The 15,994-nt window shown below is 42.1% G+C and overlaps 2 protein-coding genes across 4 annotated transcripts; both read right to left on the bottom strand.

The window, feature by feature from the left end:
- Nucleotides 1–21: 21 nt before the first annotated feature.
- On the bottom strand, nucleotides 22–6,790 carry smpd1 (sphingomyelin phosphodiesterase 1). Of its 2 annotated transcripts, none has more exons than XM_030747297.1 (9): nucleotides 6,615–6,790; nucleotides 6,138–6,400; nucleotides 4,791–5,111; nucleotides 4,133–4,413; nucleotides 3,639–3,812; nucleotides 2,371–2,542; nucleotides 2,103–2,179; nucleotides 1,553–1,698; nucleotides 22–1,471 (listed from the first exon to the last, which is right to left on the bottom strand). In XM_030747297.1, the coding sequence occupies exons 2-9, from the start codon at nucleotides 6,354–6,356 to the stop codon at nucleotides 1,071–1,073; spliced, it is 1,791 nt and encodes a 596-aa protein (XP_030603157.1). In that variant the 5' UTR covers nucleotides 6,357–6,400; nucleotides 6,615–6,790; the 3' UTR covers nucleotides 22–1,070. The 2 variants fall into 2 exon arrangements, with proteins under 2 accessions (XP_030603157.1, XP_030603158.1); XM_030747298.1 differs by having other exon boundaries at nucleotides 6,138–6,428.
- Nucleotides 6,791–8,295: 1,505 nt separating this feature from the next.
- Nucleotides 8,296–15,576, bottom strand: ilk (integrin-linked kinase). 2 transcript variants are annotated; one of them, XM_030746115.1, is made up of 14 exons: nucleotides 15,376–15,576; nucleotides 15,034–15,268; nucleotides 14,794–14,943; nucleotides 12,878–13,043; nucleotides 12,678–12,773; nucleotides 12,397–12,493; nucleotides 12,221–12,304; nucleotides 12,047–12,132; nucleotides 11,853–11,962; nucleotides 10,101–10,228; nucleotides 9,498–9,619; nucleotides 9,311–9,410; nucleotides 8,973–9,103; nucleotides 8,296–8,807 (listed from the first exon to the last, which is right to left on the bottom strand). In XM_030746115.1, the coding sequence occupies exons 3-14, from the start codon at nucleotides 14,880–14,882 to the stop codon at nucleotides 8,658–8,660; spliced, it is 1,359 nt and encodes a 452-aa protein (XP_030601975.1). In that variant the 5' UTR covers nucleotides 14,883–14,943; nucleotides 15,034–15,268; nucleotides 15,376–15,576; the 3' UTR covers nucleotides 8,296–8,657. The 2 variants fall into 2 exon arrangements, with proteins under 2 accessions (XP_030601975.1, XP_030601976.1); XM_030746116.1 differs by lacking the exon at nucleotides 15,034–15,268.
- Between the last annotated feature and the right edge of the window lie 418 nt (nucleotides 15,577–15,994).

Consider the following 15,994-nt stretch of genomic DNA (forward strand, 5'->3'; position numbering starts at 1 on the left):
CAGGAAATGAGCAACAAGGAGCAAGATCTTAAACTTTATTTACAATCATTACAGCTTATATTGCAAGCTCCTCCCCCAGATTTGTTTCCTGTTCAACAAATAAGCTAAAAACAATTAAAGTGCAGGCAATGTAAACATTAAAAAAAAAAAAAAAAATACTGCTCTTTGTTAGGCTGAACATGTCTTTGCTATGGCAGAAACTGCTGCCCATAAAAGGTAGATACATAAAGCACTGACTCACAATCCAAACAATAGTGCTGACAAAGGACTTAAAACAAAATTAAAGCACCAACACATATTTTGAGTGGGGCAATGATTAACACTGTTGCCTCTCAGCAAGAAGGTCCTGCCGGGTGGGGGCCTTTCTGTGTGGATTTTGCATGTTCTCCCTGTGGCTGTGTGGGTTCTCTCTGCTTCCTCCCACAGTTTAAAGATGTGCATGTTACATCAGCTGGTGATTATAAGTTGACCCTATGTGTGAATGCGTGCCTGTCTCTCTCTCTCTCTGTTAGCATCAGACTGACAACCTGTCCAGGGTGTTCACCAGCTCTTGCCCCGTGACAGCTAGGATAGGCTCCAGCCCCCCATGTGACCCTGAATTGGATAAGTGGAGGAAAATGGATGGATGGCTAACAAATTTCATACAGTAAAAATTAGATAACCAGTCCTAAGATTGCAAGAATTGATAAGTTCCTAATCCCCATTTCAAAAAAAAAAAAAAAAAAAGCACCAGCATTAGAAGAACTGCTAAGATCATGACAACTTTGAACAATCTTCATAATGCCCAATATTCCATGGATTTCAGCACAGTTTTAACCTCAAAATTGCCATTGAGAAAAAACAAAACAAAAAAAACAGCACAGGTGAACCATCCATGGCATGTTTCCATGTACAAGTAATAGAATTTAAAGACATTATTGGTGATAAGGCATGACAAGAACTCACACTCCACATAGCTGTGAGCATTAAAAAAAAACAAAAACAAACAGAACAATTTTTTTGGCTCAGTGTCATATTTAGTCATATTGCATTTTCTCTCGCCAGCCTTTTCCAGTCTAAAATTCCTCAGGTCAACACAGAGTTTTTCTGACAGCTCTGGCTGAGCTTCCTTCAAAGCCACTGAAGAGGTCGCACTGCTTCAGCTCATCAGAACGCCCACTTTGTAGGTAGCACAGCACAACGGTCTTGCAGACCTCCTTGCAAGGCTTTGACACATGCCCTTTAAATCTCAAATACCAGTACTTCTGGAAAACAGGGTCATCGTTGATAAAGGTCCCTATCAGCCCATTGCAATCAGAGGGGAACAGCGTAGAAAGACCATAAGCGTCTGTGGCGCGATACAGTAGTGTCCATTTAGGATCCTTCTCTGGACTGTGGTTTGCCTCTGTGAGGTTGAGGATGTAGGTTTCATGGTCGAGCACCAGCCGAGAGCTTGCTTGGTAGTTCCCATCAACATAGTAGACACGGTATCCTGAAAAGTCATGTTGAAGCTGTGTGTGAGCGTATTACTTATGAAATGCTGGGAGATGACTTAACCCATTTATAAACTCACCTGGATTAAGGTCAACATAGGTAGTGACACTGGGAGCAATGAATGCCACCCCCAACGGGCGGGTCATGGTTTCCTCATCATAAAACATTTGGAACTCATCCAGGTGTGTATGGCCAAAAAACTGTCCGGTGATTGTACTTTCATATCTGAAGAAAAGATACAAGGAGTTGTTTACCAAAGAAAAAAAAATTTTCAGGTTACAGAAAGTCATGTTTTCAGGTGTTTCTGGTAATAAGCCAGCTCCGTGTCTAGTTGGGCAAATTCTGAGAATACCGGTTATCTGAATTCAGCTGCATAAATCAACATAACACAAAGAGTAAAGGGTACTTAAATTACACATGCAGCTTTTATAAATTAATATTGGGAAACATTCATTGGCCTGCAATGACACAATAAACTAGTGCTTAATGTATAAAAACCCAATTCCTTCTCCAAGTGACAAAAGAAGTAAACAACAGCCAAGTTGACTTTAGTACTCCAGTTGTCTTTGCTGCAATATACACTGCTTCTAACAGCTGGATATTAAAGCTTTAATGAATACTGCAGCTACCTGTTCACAATGTGATAATAGTTCCAGCTCCAGCTGCTCAGACAAAGGCCAGGTGGGATGTGACCAATGATATGTACCTAAAATAAGAGCAAATTATGCCAGGGTGAATATGATTCTAGCACTAATAAAAATAAATAAATTCAAAGAAAAAAAAAATAGCATTGCTTTTTTGTGCTCAGTACATCTGATTATAGAAAATTTAAAAAGTTACAGAGTCAGAGACCAGATTAAAGCAATGCTAATTGCAATCTTATGTGACCAAACTGACTTTCTCTCCCTTGTCCTCGCTGGCCTGGAGAACATGGACGAGCCACTGCAGCTGATTAGCGGGATCAGTGGAGTTCACCATCAGCCAAAAGTTTTCCCGTGCACAGAAGTTCATGTTAAGAGAGACCAGCCTCAGACCAGGCTCAATCTGCACTGTGTAGAATCCTCCATATCTAAAATTATACCAAAAGACATATCTGAATGGCTCAAAGGCAAATGCAGCTCAAGCTTCAAAATTCAAAAAGTTCTATACATTCACTGGTCACTTCATTAGTTACACTTTGCTAGTACTCATTTTGCCTTCAAATCTGCCCTAATTCTTCCCAGCATAGATTCAACAAGGTGCTGAAAACATTCCTCAGGGATTTTGGTCCTTATTGACATGAGAACACCACACAGTTGCTCCAGATTTGTTGGCTGCACATCCGTGATGTGAATCTCCTGTTCCCCCACATCCTAATGGTGCCCTATTGGTGACTGTGGAGACCATGTGAGTACAGTGAACTCATCGTCATGTTGAAGAAACCAGTTTGAGATGATCTGAGCTTTGTGACATGGTGTTATCCTGCTGGAAGCAGCCATCAGAGGATTGGTACACCATTGTGTCAATGTTGTTTGTTTTTTTCCAATGTTCTATTGTCCAGTTTTGGTGAGCCTGTGTGAACTGTAGCCTTTTTTGTAACGAGCGATTATTTGAGTTACTGTTGCCTTCCTGTCAGCTTGAAGCAGTCTCGTCATTCTGCTCTGACATCAGGCATCAACAAGGCATTTTCACCCAGATGACTGCTGCTCACCGGACACCGTTTTTTTTCAGATCATTCTCTGTAAATCTTAGAGATAGTTGAGTGGGGAAAATCCCAGGAGATCAGTTGTTTCTGAAGAAATCAGACCAGCCTGGCTAACAACCATGCCACATTCAAAGTCACTTAAATCACCTTTCTCCCCCATTCTGATGCTCAGGTTAAACTTCAGCAGGTTGTCTTGACCATGTCTACATGCCTAAATGCCATGTGATTGACTCATTAGATATCTGCAATAGTGAGCAGTTGAACAGGTGTGCCTAATTACGTAACCAGTGAGTGTATCAGGAACAACTTCCTGTTTGAGAGCAGCGGGATGTAAAATACAGTCCAAGTGAAACTGCATCATAAACACAGCTTTTTTTATAATCTAACAAATGCTTTGCTTAGTGTCTTTTTTAACTTAAGACTTATTTATGGTTAGCTTTAGCTGCCAATGCAACACAATGATACCATAAAATTCAATAACCTCAAAGTCTTCAATGCCTGATCTGGCAACCACGGAGCCCATTCCTCTGCCATCCTATCGTAGAGCCAGGCAGAGGATCTGTTGCCACGAACAAAGGGTGGAGGGAAGCTGTTTACTGGTGTACTCTCGTGGTTTCCTATAGCAGGGTAAACTGTCACATTAGGTCCCAGGTGTCTGAAGACAAAAGAGTCAATATGAGATTGGCTCAATTCCAGAGGACATATGAAAAACACCTAGACCCCAACATTCTGAATGTTAACATGAGTCAGAGTACAGTGTGTTTGTAATGAATACATCTGTAAACCTAAGCAACATAGCTTATTAAAATACTACATTAGAGTAGTTTTAATGTAGTATTTTAATGTAGTATTAAAATACTACATTAAAACTACTCTAATCTACTATTCTCTGGGTTAAAAGTAGCAACTGAATTAAAAAAAAATTGAGTTAAGCCTTAAAAAAAACAAAAAAAAAACCCCCAAAAAAACACTTACTTATGGATGAGTTTGGAGATGACAGTAAGCTCTAACAGCTGCTGCTCCCTGGTCTGAGACCACACATTGTGCGCTGGTATGTCTCCAGTCCAATATACCCAGTCCCAAGGCCCGGCTTTGGCCACAGTTTCCAGAAGGTTCTCCACTGTCCAAAGAGGCAGATCACACTTTCCATAGGTTCCCCAGTGCCCAGCCTTCCTCCGCCTCCAGCTGGCAGAGCCTGAATCTTTACGACAACATAGAGGCTCCTTGCAGTCTGCAACACTGCCAACATCATACTCCTGTCAGCAGAGAGAATGAGTTTTTTTTTTTTTTTTTAAAGACAGAAGTTGACCCCAAAAAGTCAGGTGATCAAACTCACATTTTATGCTGAGTCATGGCAAAACATATCGAGAAGCTGTAAATCACTAACTTCAGTTTGCCAAGAGTAAGCCCTTAACATAGAGCTTGGGGTCTGTGGATCTATACTACTCAATACTGCCACAAAACCGCTCTTCATATACACACCCAATGACACACACTTTGAGACACTATATAAAAAAACAAAAAAACAACTTAGTATGCTATCACATGCACAGAAGTAGGACAGACATAACCAGGTTTGCCAGCATTTCCTTTCAACTCAGCTTTGGCTCTTTTCTTATCGTCACACACTCACCTTGTCCCAGTGGATGTCTGTGAGAAACAGGACCCTGCTCTGTGGAGAACCAGGTTTGGGAGGAGAGGGTGGTTTAACAGGGGGCTTAGGGACATTTGGTAAAGTGATGTTCCAGGGTGCATAGACGTCAAATTTGCCACAGGAAGGGCCCACTAGCAGAGCGCAAGCTTCAGAGGGCCACAGAAATGACTCCTGCAGGGCCCTAATGAAGTCCTCCCTGAACAGCTCAGCTATATCCCGACAGACTTGCTCTTCTGCCAGATGGAGACGGACACACGCCTCACCTACCGCACGTGCCACTCGCTCTTCATTTGCGTCGCTCTGAGGGGGGGGTGGGGTGGGGGGGTAACAGAGAAAAACAAGATCAGAGAAGAAGAGAGAAATTAAGAAAACTAACTCTATATTTGAGTCACAGATTTTAAGTGCAACATCTGCACTTGCACAGCAGAAGTGAACGTGTGACAGCACGTTGCTGAGGTCAGCAGCTATAGCTAATGATAACAGTGTCCCTTATGGTAAACAAACAGACAACACGGCACAATCATGCTAAATCAGCAATACACATCGGGCAAATTTGAAGAAGCAGAAGAACTGAGCCTTGTGTCATATGCCACATTTACTTATAAACTTTGTTTTGCTCTGTAATAACAGTAACATTACATAATATTATCGGCAGTAATAACATTGTACGCTCCGTTTGCCAACGAGATGTGAACCACTCAAATGTATTGTCTTTTCAACAGACTCTAGTTGTATCACAATTTAAAGGACATGTTTAAACAAAGAGTGGCTACAACATCTAAAGAGAAGTTCCTTTTTTACTCCAGGAAGTAAAATAATTTATGACAACCTGAACAAACCGCAGACCACACAGAAGAATAGGATTGCACTAAAAAAAATTTTTTTTAAATCAAAGTATCATTTTCAAAGTTAATTCAGAAGCTTATGTTGATATCAAATATAGTACTCTGCCCTGCTGTTTGGGGTGCTGTTTCTCAGCATTATGAGATACATTATGTAAAATATGGTAAAGTGAATCTTAGATATATTGGAAGCCCCTCTCAGTATAACTTTAATACAGTCTAACAGAAAACATAACCTTCAGTATTATAATCAAGATGACTCAACAACTGTAATACATTTAGACACACTGTAACACCTTAAGCTATTTTAATTATACCTGCATGTACACTATACACAGTCCACAACGCAAATAAAGAACGAGTAACTAACTGAAAGTTAGTTTTTCACCTTTTAAACAAAGACACATGGGATAAAAGAGTATATGTACATAGTGCATCAGTTTCCTTTTAGTAACACTGACAAGAGATATTTTTAACACATTACCAGAAGGGCGATATCAAGAATGGTGAAGACTGCTTTGCAGAGAGGGCAGGTAAGATTTCCCCAGCTGAATCCAACTCTTGAGGGGTTCAGGTGCTCCATGAACACCAGGCTGGGCTTTCTTGGGAGCTGCGCTGGATGACAGGACCCGAACAGCGGTAACATCAACACCAGCAAGCAGGTTATGAGCCCAAAGCAGGGCGGCGGAGAGGGGAGCCTCATAGTCCTGACAGCAGGTGTCCTCAGAGAAGCGTTTATCTCAGCCTCTGTGCAGGACAGCAGACAACAAGCAGCCTGACAACAAAGCAAGGGCGGCCAAGGAAGTAACACTTACTGTTGCGGTGGAACTTAACACTTCAGTCAGAGTATTAATGTCTCATACACATCCGCAAGTACATTCCGCTGTACGTCAACAACCACCACCACCACAGCAGCGGCAACATAAACTTAACAAAGCTAGCTACTCTTTTGTTACCATACCTCTAAACAAAATAAAGTGCCACAGTTTTCCCCGAGTCTGGAGCGGGAGGGTCAAGAGAGGCGCAGCTTCCAGGTCCACAAAGTACACCGAAATAAGCTCGGCAGCCTCCTTTGTGGATATACTCCACAGTGACTGCCGACTTAAATGCGCGACTGTCACCTCAGCTGCTGCTGTTCGCTCTTCTGGAAGGGTGGAGTCAGCTGACACATCACGTGAGGCCGGGTTCTTTATTGTTTTCTGATTGGACCGCAGGCCGCAGCTGACAAACAAAGTCAAATAAAGATTATCAAAGCTGTGGTAATCAGCTGACCTTTCATATTTTTGACCCTATTATGCCTCTGTTACAGAGGCTGTTGTCCAGAAAAGCAGAAATAGTTTTGCGCCTCCGTGAACTTTTATGAACTAGGAATATAGATTCAGTCGGTTGGGCTTCATTATTCTGCTTTGTGTACTGTATTAAAATTAAGTTGCATGTCTTATTTTTGGTCATTTGCGGGTAAATGTAAACATAACTGTACAAAAGCAAACAAAAAGAACAGTTGATGGATTATTTCCTTTCCACGTGCTTACATCAATATTTTCACAATTTCACAGTTATCACCAGTACCAGTAGGACTATTGTGACACACCTGTTTAAAATATGGATACTGATGCAAAGAAGCAACACATTACACAAAGTGGATCCTTAACACGCAGTCTCTGTACAGTTACTAACTTTGAGGTGAGCACACAAGATGAATGTCACTAATTCAGAATCCAGCCAAATGTGGACTAAGGTCAAGCATTTTTGTAGCACATTATGATGTCTCTGACAGAATTATTGTAGTTTTTATTTTCTAATGATTTTTATTTTAATCTTTTTTTTTTTTTTTTTTTTAACTTTTTGTTTTGAATTCAGTTTAGTTTCAGTTGGTCTCCAGAGTGGGTTTCCTTGTTTCAGTTTAGTTTTTAGTGTTTGAAAATGTTTAGTTTTAATTAGTTTCAGTGTTATCATATATTTTTTAAATTATTACAGTGTGGAAGGCATATGTCAGAAGTAAGATTTCATTCGGGTATTACCATAAAAACAGAACCTTTTGAAAGCAGTCTTGTACACATCAAATAAACACGTCCATCAAGGCCTCATGAAGCAAGTTGTGATAACAGATTTTGCCAAACTAAAATACAGTAAAACTATGGAGATTTACGCAATATTTTTATTTCATTCTTGTTAGTTGTCCAAATTTTAAAAAAAAAACTTTTAGTTTTACCTTTTTTTATTCTGTTTTTTTTAGTTTAGTAAATATGTAGTTTTTAGTTTAGTTTTAGTTAACCATAATAGCCTGGGTCTCTGAGAAACGACCTTTGACATCATATTTAGACCTTTTTTGTTGTTGTCAGAATCAGAATATGAATTCAAGAGTTAAGACCAAAAACAATGACTGTGAAGTTACTTTAACCTTTGATCACCAACAGCTATCTGGTTTTTGGTTGAGTTCAAGTGAACATTTGTGCAGCATTTGAAGAAATGTCCTCCTGAGATCATGTGTTCAATAGAATAGAAACAGGGAAATAAGAAAAGTCCCCATGACATCTAATAAACCCCATCCAGGTAGTGAAAGCAACAGTTTAGTATGGAAGACTTTCAGGTTGTGAAGGTGTCTGCAACAAAAGTAAGTGTCTCAAGATAAAAGAGCATTTGTCATAAATACAAAACATTTATTACACTGGGAGTCGATGGTGTGGATAAAAGAACCGATTCTATACATATTTCAGTTTGAATCATGACTGAATAAAATCCACGCCGGATATAAAAAGCTTGCCAGCATTTTAGTGACCAAGTTTCAGCCATTCTAACAGAGTGGCATAGCCTAAAGAACATTTAACCTCGAATTTAACTTATGCAAGAAAAGGAATAACATATTAGTGTTTGAACTGTGTGTAGCTAAAGTGGTTCTGGGCATTATTTACAGTTGCTTAGCAGATACATTACTGAGGTGATGCTACAGAGTGGTTTTGGTGATTAAACAAAAACAGAAGTGAGCAAACCGATGCTAAAGCGTTCACTTGTCTTGCATCTTCTCCAAGATGGGAACGATCATATCAAACTTGGGTCTCTTGGCTGGATCTTCATTCATGCAGAGCCTCATCAGCTTACAGATGTGAGGTGAAATCCCCGGGGGGATGGTTGGCCGAAGACCCTCGAGAGCCACCTGTTCATACGGAGGGGTTTAAGTACAAATATGCATTAAATACCTCGAACACAGAAACCTGTAAAAGCCTCAAGATGTTTTGAAGATGTGGGATTTGTGTGTTTTCACGTTGCATTTCCAAGAAATGTTGAAGGCCATGGGCAGATAAACACTGTGCCCACTTACTTTCATGCCTATCTCCATATGTGAGAGGTCAGCAAAGGGGACTTCTCTGGTAACCAGCTCCCACAACAACACAGAAAAGCTCCACATGTCTGCAGATCTTCTGTTAATGTCTTCGGGCTTCTTCTGCAAAGCTGAAAAAAAAAAAAAAAGACCCAAAACATAAGCAATATAACTCGGGTCTTTATTATGTATCATTACCAGGTAAAACAGCATGTCTGCTACTTAATTGGGACTAAATTACACAGCACAGTTTGCTCCTGACTGAAAGAGCCATAAAGTCAAGGGAGGCATTTAGAGAGCAGGAAGCAGGTGGGAATGAGCAGAACAGTGAGAAATACCTTCAGGGGCCATCCATGCTGGAGAGTACATACGGCCAGGACACTGGAAGGAGAACTTAGCATCTGCCATGCTTATCCTGGCTGTCATGTCCTCATCAATCTGCACATTAATCACATCTTGTGATCAGAGCTTGTATCAAATACGCAAACATTTAATGAAATACAAGACAGTAGAAGAGTGTCTCACCATGATGTGCTTACTGTTGAGGCAAAGCCGTGAAACCATTGGTTCTAAGGTGTGGAGGAAAGCCATGCCGCTGGCAATGTCCAGTGCAAACTTCACTGCCTGACTTTGGTCGACCACCAGAGCTGAGGGAACAGAAGAGTTTAATGCCATGACACCATCATCTAAATGTCATTTAATTATATGCTTTTCACACAAGCACTTTTTCTGTGTCTAAGTGTTTGCTATCTAACATTCATATTCCGACTAACGCGTCGGGAGCAACTCGGTTTTCGGTATCTTGCCCAAGGATACTTTGGCATACAGACTGGAGCAGCCAGGGATTGAACCATCAACCTTCCAATCAGTACAGGACCTGCTCTGCCTCCTGAGCCACAGCCACCCCAATTAACTGCCTAGCTGACTCGAGCAAGCGAGCGGGGGAGAGTAAGAGATCACGAGAGAAAGAAGCAAGCACAAACATGTTTCTCTATCTGTATGCTGTATAGGCATGCAGTGTCATCTACAGCGGCAAACCTGCAGCAGTCTTAGCTCTTTCGGAGTGGGACAAAATGCAAATTTTAGCCTTTTCATTTTAACACATTCACACATAAGCAAATGACTTACTGGTGCCCTGGTGGAGTATGTTGTAGAGCGATCCGTAGGGCATGTAGTGGGTAATGATAATAGGGTGAGGAGATGGTGGTGACTGACAGGCTCCAAGAACAGGTAGGATGTTTGGGTGAGAAAAAATCCTACGAAGACACAACAGAAAAAAAAAAAGAGTAAACAAAGAGGCAGACCAAGGGTGTGTAAATATCCTTTAGTAAATGATTATTTATTCTTAGATCAGGATGGTGTGTCAGAGATAAGAAGGGGCTAGTAAACTGAAAGTAGGAAGGAAATTCCATTTAAAACAATGAGGAAGAAAAAAATGCCCTCAAAGGTCAGTCTGAATCACGAGAGCGCTTCGAGACTTCATGTTAATCCACACCACAGTTATATCACCTTTAAAGTTGGGCTGAGCAGCAGTTTTATGCTTTTTGCTGTCACTCATTTTTGCAGTACATGAAAGAACTCATGTTGCCTCTAATCTTCAGCGCGCTCCACTCATAACAAGTGCTTTGATGATTGCATCAATGCACCACGGTCAGGCTCTTCCTACTGCTCAGCCTTCCTGGTGAGGTTTCTTTGATTTGGCCTGCTCAAAGGATTCTCTCACCTTTTTGTTCTGGTCGGTTTATGAGGATCCTGAGGATGGTGGAGTTTATTAAACACCGCCAAGACTGGAGGGAAGCTTTGTTTGATTTAGCAATGTTCAGAGGATGCTTATGAATGCCAACGTCATTCTGAGGGCCGGTCTGGACCTGTCCAAAACCATGTTTTGCATGGTTTGACTGTTAGAGCACGATAAGTTCATGATGACAAACAGGGTTAAAAACTAAGGCCTTATTGTGAGTCTTATTGTGAAGGGTTGAGTTTAGTATCACAAAGAATTTCATGTTTGCTGTAGAGCCCAACTTAACCAACAATAAAAAGCCCTCTGCTTGTTGCACAACAATCCTGCACCACATCCCAACTGCTCTCTGACCGCAGACCTCACCATCGATGCATCACTCCCATCTCTGCTGTACATGAGGACTGTGTTTACCAGCGCGTGATAGCAAGTTCAAATGTTGACTGATTCTATATAACTCAGACTCTAAACCGACTCGAGATAAGAAACTGCAGCATCAAATGTGTTTGCTTCAGTTCGTATAATCAAACACACTGACATCATGTGACCCTGTGACGCTTGTATATGAACCATGACACACAAAGCAATCTAAAGAGCTCAAACAAGCCTAATTCACACTCATTTAGGTTGCATTAAGGCTTAAAATTATGCATTATTACAGTCAAGACACAGTGTGAATATGAGTCACTGCACTGTATCATATGTAGTGTATATAGTGACTCCTGGAATATTTTAACTGTCTGATAAATATTATGACTTGCTTATAATAACCCAGGAAGTCTATGCTCAGGTTTTCTATGAGTGAAATACTAGTATTACTGATTTTTTTAGCATTACTAATTATGTGTCCCACAGTTTAGAGATGTATCCTGCTAATCTAGCTAGCCAGCCTTAGCACAACACTCTCTTCACCAAACACGGTCACTTCTCCCTCAAAACAGATGGTAAAGGTCATGATACCAAACTCAAAACTTCAAAAACGGTAGTCTAAAAACCAGTGGGTGCTGCAATGATGGTCCATCTTTTATATGCAGTCTATGCAATGGAATTCCTATTCTGTGTGGGAATATCACAAGAAACACCCCCGCCCTGGACCCTCCACTACAACTTTTTCACTGCTACAGCGCTGAGATCCGAATCACCTCAGTTTTGGATGTTCCTCGTTGAAATCTCTGCTCTTCCTGGTGGTCCAGTCTCTCACTTGTAGCACTTTTACTACGATCTCATCCCCTTGCCACCGACCCTGCCATAACTACGAATAGAGCACACAGCATGGTAAAACAGCTGGGGAGCTGAAAAAGGCTGGCATGCAGAATTGAGACAGAGTGCAGCTGACCTCTCCAGATTGGTTTTCATTGATCTTTGCCAGCAGCGAGAGTTGCTTATAATCGATACCAGCCTGCTTGTTGAGGGTGCCATTACCTATAAGATCAAAGACATGACTATTATTACAAACATCCTGCTTTGATATGATGATTGGCTCCCACTGTGTGGAATAAATGTTACTCACGAGGTCGTGTCCGCATGGTGCCCTTCCAGAAAGTTTCCTTGTATGGAACTTTGGTCATACTCTGGCCCATTTTCTCTGCCTTTTCTAAAAAATAAAAAAAAATTAATAGCGCACAATTATTTCCTTTTTCACAAAACCCTGTTTGTGTGTTAAAACATCCCAAAATAGCCTCTGACCTTGTAGCAGCTGTCTTAGGTGAGGCTTGGCTTTGTCCAGAGGTGTTTGTCCATACCTGTTGCATATACACACCTGGGCACCACTGGTCACCAGATCCTAAACAAGAATATTACGCACATATTAGATTTTGAGAATGTGTTATTAAATGCAGAGACGACAGGAGCAGAAGTGCTTCACAGAAAAGGATGGCAGCGGCCATTTCTGACCAGAAGAGGGCGCAAACAGATAATGCCAAAGGGATGAAGAGCGTCTGTGTATGTGTGTATACTAAGTACAGCACCTCTGCTACTTCATCCTGGCCCCAGAAGCAGGCGTAGTGGAGCGGGGTGTTTCCATGCTCGTTGACTGTGTTGGGGTCTGCTTTGCACTGAATCAGCTGCCATTTAAAAAAAAAAAAAAAAAAAAGGTCATAATGGGAAATAAAAACTTCTCCCCCTGCCCCACACGCACAATTCCACTTCTGTATGTGAGTGTGTTTACCTTAGCCACGATGTCTCTGTGTCCATGACTTGCGGCGAGATGCAGCGGCGTGTCGTCGCCGCGGTTCATCACATTAATACGAGCACCTCTCATGATAAGCATGTCAACAACGCCGCTCCTCCCTTCCCTGCATGCCCAGTGGAGAGGGCTGAAGCCGTGGTCATCACTACAGCACCGGACAAGCAGAGCATGAGGAGCAGAGACGATATAGTCTTTGAGCTCAGCGATAAACTTACAATATAAAGGCTAACAAGTATGACTTCACTGTGAGGTGACGCCATTCTTGTTTCTGTGAAGTGTATGTAGGAGGATGCTGGCGGGCTCTGACACCTCTGCTTATATGTCAGCTGACAAAATTGTATATGTGTGGCTTCCTCTTTGACACAGACACTCGGGTTCTCACACACACACACCAACTGCTAATCTTTATTTAGACTTTAGCACATGCTGCTGTGCTTTTCCTGCTGCCTGTACTCCTCTGATGACTGACATGTGATAAAAAATGTCTGCTAACATATGCAAAGGCACACATAGCACTGCTGCAGCCAAGAGGGAGCCCAGACTCTCACCTCCAAGTGACTGGCCCCCTTCAACCTTTGCATTACCCAACCCCAAGGCAGCTGCAGGGGCTTCTTGCAAAGCCACAAACTCTTCACTCTATTTAACAATAAGCCTTAAGAGAGCTTGTACAGCCTGCAGGAAGTAAATGCAGAACTAGGTTAACACTTAAGTGAAATGCCAGTTAGGCCCATTCTCTGTCAGTTCTAATCCAGCGCTGTGTGGACAGACAGTGCATAGTCTAACCAACCCTTTGGGCTATAAAAAGTAACAGAAGAGAAAAAAACTCAGGAATGACAGGGTGGAAAAAACACAGTGGAATCCTGAGCTACACATTCTCTCTCTCTCTCTCTCTGTCTGTCTCTCCTCGTGTGTTTTTGTGTCACACGCTTCCAGGGGGCTGATCTGAAACAGCTTTTTGTTTTAAATGTTTGCTTCAGAGTTCCCTTTCCTTTCGCATCAGAAATGGAGGTAAAAGAATTTCACTGGTACCTTTTTTCTCCCCAACGACATATGATGCTTTAATTACATACTATTAGCTATTCCAAAGGTAAAACGGGCCTGCCCGCATAGTTGAGCTTCCTCAGAGTAAGAGCCAAAGGAGGCCTCCAGCATAACGAGTGGCCTCTCAAATGTTTATGTGGGACTGCAGAGAGCTGTCTGAGTAGCTCTGTCAGCAAGGGCTTGGCCCTGTATGGAGCTGAACAGAGGAAATGGTCTTGGCTGTTGCGTGGTTGGCTAGAAGCTCTGCAGCCCTCAAAGGCAACGTCAACAAACTGCACATATATGGCCTGACCCAAGAATGAGATAACCAGGGTCTTTAGCAGTGAGGTCCTCTTGCTCCTTTCTAGGAAAGAAATTATGTAAGATGCGCAGAAGTTAACAGAGCTGCAGCTGACGACTGATAGAAAATCATTTGGCAATAATATTAAAATCCCAAACTGTTACAAAAAGAGTGGCATCTTTTAAAGTAGCACACTTCTATGGGGGGCTACTCTGCTCTCTGAGTCATTTATGTTTACCACGTAACCTCCCTCGAATTACCCGTATGCAGTTTTTGGAGATGACCTCATCATAAGGAGGAGAAGAAGAAGGGGGAAAAGTACAGACTGCAGCTGAGTGATGCTCAGCAGTACGTGGAGTTGTAGGGTGAGAACAATATGGAAACTATTTGACCAGCTCCAATGTGCCAAGGATCACTTTTTATGCGCACACACGCACACCGGCACACTGAACACCAAAGAATCGTTTGCATTTCAAACAAAATTGACTTTCTTTTCTTTCTTTCTTTTAAGCCCAATTTCATTGCACAGACTTTAACATCTGACTGCTGGAGCTTGGTTCAGTTATCTGCTTACCCCAGGTTGAGGTCATTCTCCGTGTTGTCCAGCCACAGACGAACAGCCACAGAGTTTCCCTCTCTGCACTGTGTGAAGATGTCATCCATGGGTATGCTGCAGGTTGACCGCTTGCTGGTTCAGTCTGGTTTAAGCTCAGGATCACAGAGCCTGTAAAAGATTTTAATCAGTTATTTTTTTTCCCCCCTCCTCCGCTTAAAGTTTTGCACACCTTCCAGCACATAATCTAACATCACTCACTTGTGACTCTAGATTGTTATCAGTGTTTTGATGGCAGACTAGTGTTAAAGCCCGTGGTTTTGTAGTTTTCTGTGATCAGAGTCTTAAATACTACATTCACAATATGTGCAGCACAAACATCCAGCAGCCAGCGGAATAGAAATATGAAGTGGCTGAACTCTCCCACATTTCCTCTTGGCTTCATCTGCCTCTGTTGAATCGGATGGGCTGGCCTATTGGACCACTTTGAAAACTACTGTAAAAAAAAGTCCAAGTTCAGTCAACAACAAAGCTTCTCAGTTTTGCTGTATTCTTAGCAAATGTATGAATTATACCAACAACAACAACAAAAAGTAATCAAACCTTTCACCAGCTGCTACACGATCGATTTCTTGTTGGTTTCTCTTTCACCCCCCGAAAGTCTGCCGTCTCTTCAAATTTAAGAGCAGGGAATGGTCGCTCAGAGTCCACGCCCCGCTCCTCAGAGCTGATGTGGGCTACTGCTGGGGAGAAGTTCGAGGAGGTGTCCGCTACTAGCAGCCATGTCCCCGGGACACCGACGCGACAACGCCCCCTGCTGGAGGTAACGCTACCATGCCCCTCCAAGGCGGCGTAATTGCACGTACGCGTCGTGAGGTGAGGTGGGGAGGCAAAGGGGCACAGGCAGCTTTGTTTTCATTTTTCATGAATTGGAAGCCAATTTTAAAGGCGTATTATAAATGAGCACATTTTTTCTAATATATTTGTTCCAGATGGATGCAGGTTTAAAGCGAGTGAAAGGCAAAATCTGCAGTGCTGTGGACTCTGGAGCTTGAAAAAAGGACGAAGACGTCCCACCTCTCATAAGAAAGGCTTCTTCAGTTCTTGAGTCTGTATGTTTGCATGTTTCATTAAATTGCTGCTCTTATTCCTATTTTCCTAACAAAATCAAAAGAAACAAGGGGTGGTTCAAGACTTTTGCACAGTGCTGTAGGTAAAGGCT

This window comes from Archocentrus centrarchus, chromosome 14 (genome assembly GCF_007364275.1).
Source record: "Archocentrus centrarchus isolate MPI-CPG fArcCen1 chromosome 14, fArcCen1, whole genome shotgun sequence".
Taxonomy (NCBI): domain Eukaryota; kingdom Metazoa; phylum Chordata; class Actinopteri; order Cichliformes; family Cichlidae; genus Archocentrus; species Archocentrus centrarchus.

What these genes read in the sequence shown, in the direction of transcription:
- ilk (XM_030746116.1), bottom strand. Translation starts at nt 14,882, where the DNA reads ATGGATGACATCTTCACACAGTGCAGAGAGGGAAACTCTGTGGCTGTT. An exon ending in ACAGAGACATCGTGGCTAAG is followed by an intron (nt 12,774 to 12,877) that starts GTAAACACACTC and finishes TTTAAATGGCAG; the next exon opens with CTGATTCAGTGCAAAGCAGA. An exon ending in ATGAAAACCAATCTGGAGAG is followed by an intron (nt 11,963 to 12,046) that starts GTCAGCTGCACT and finishes CTCTATTCGTAG; the next exon opens with TTATGGCAGGGTCGGTGGCA.
- smpd1 (XM_030747297.1), bottom strand. Translation starts at nt 6,356, where the DNA reads ATGAGGCTCCCCTCTCCGCCGCCCTGCTTTGGGCTCATAACCTGCTTG. An exon ending in ATCTCCAAACTCATCCATAA is followed by an intron (nt 3,813 to 4,132) that starts GTAAGTGTTTTT and finishes TTTTGTCTTCAG; the next exon opens with ACACCTGGGACCTAATGTGA. An exon ending in TATTATCACATTGTGAACAG is followed by an intron (nt 1,699 to 2,102) that starts GTAGCTGCAGTA and finishes TCTTTTCTTCAG; the next exon opens with ATATGAAAGTACAATCACCG.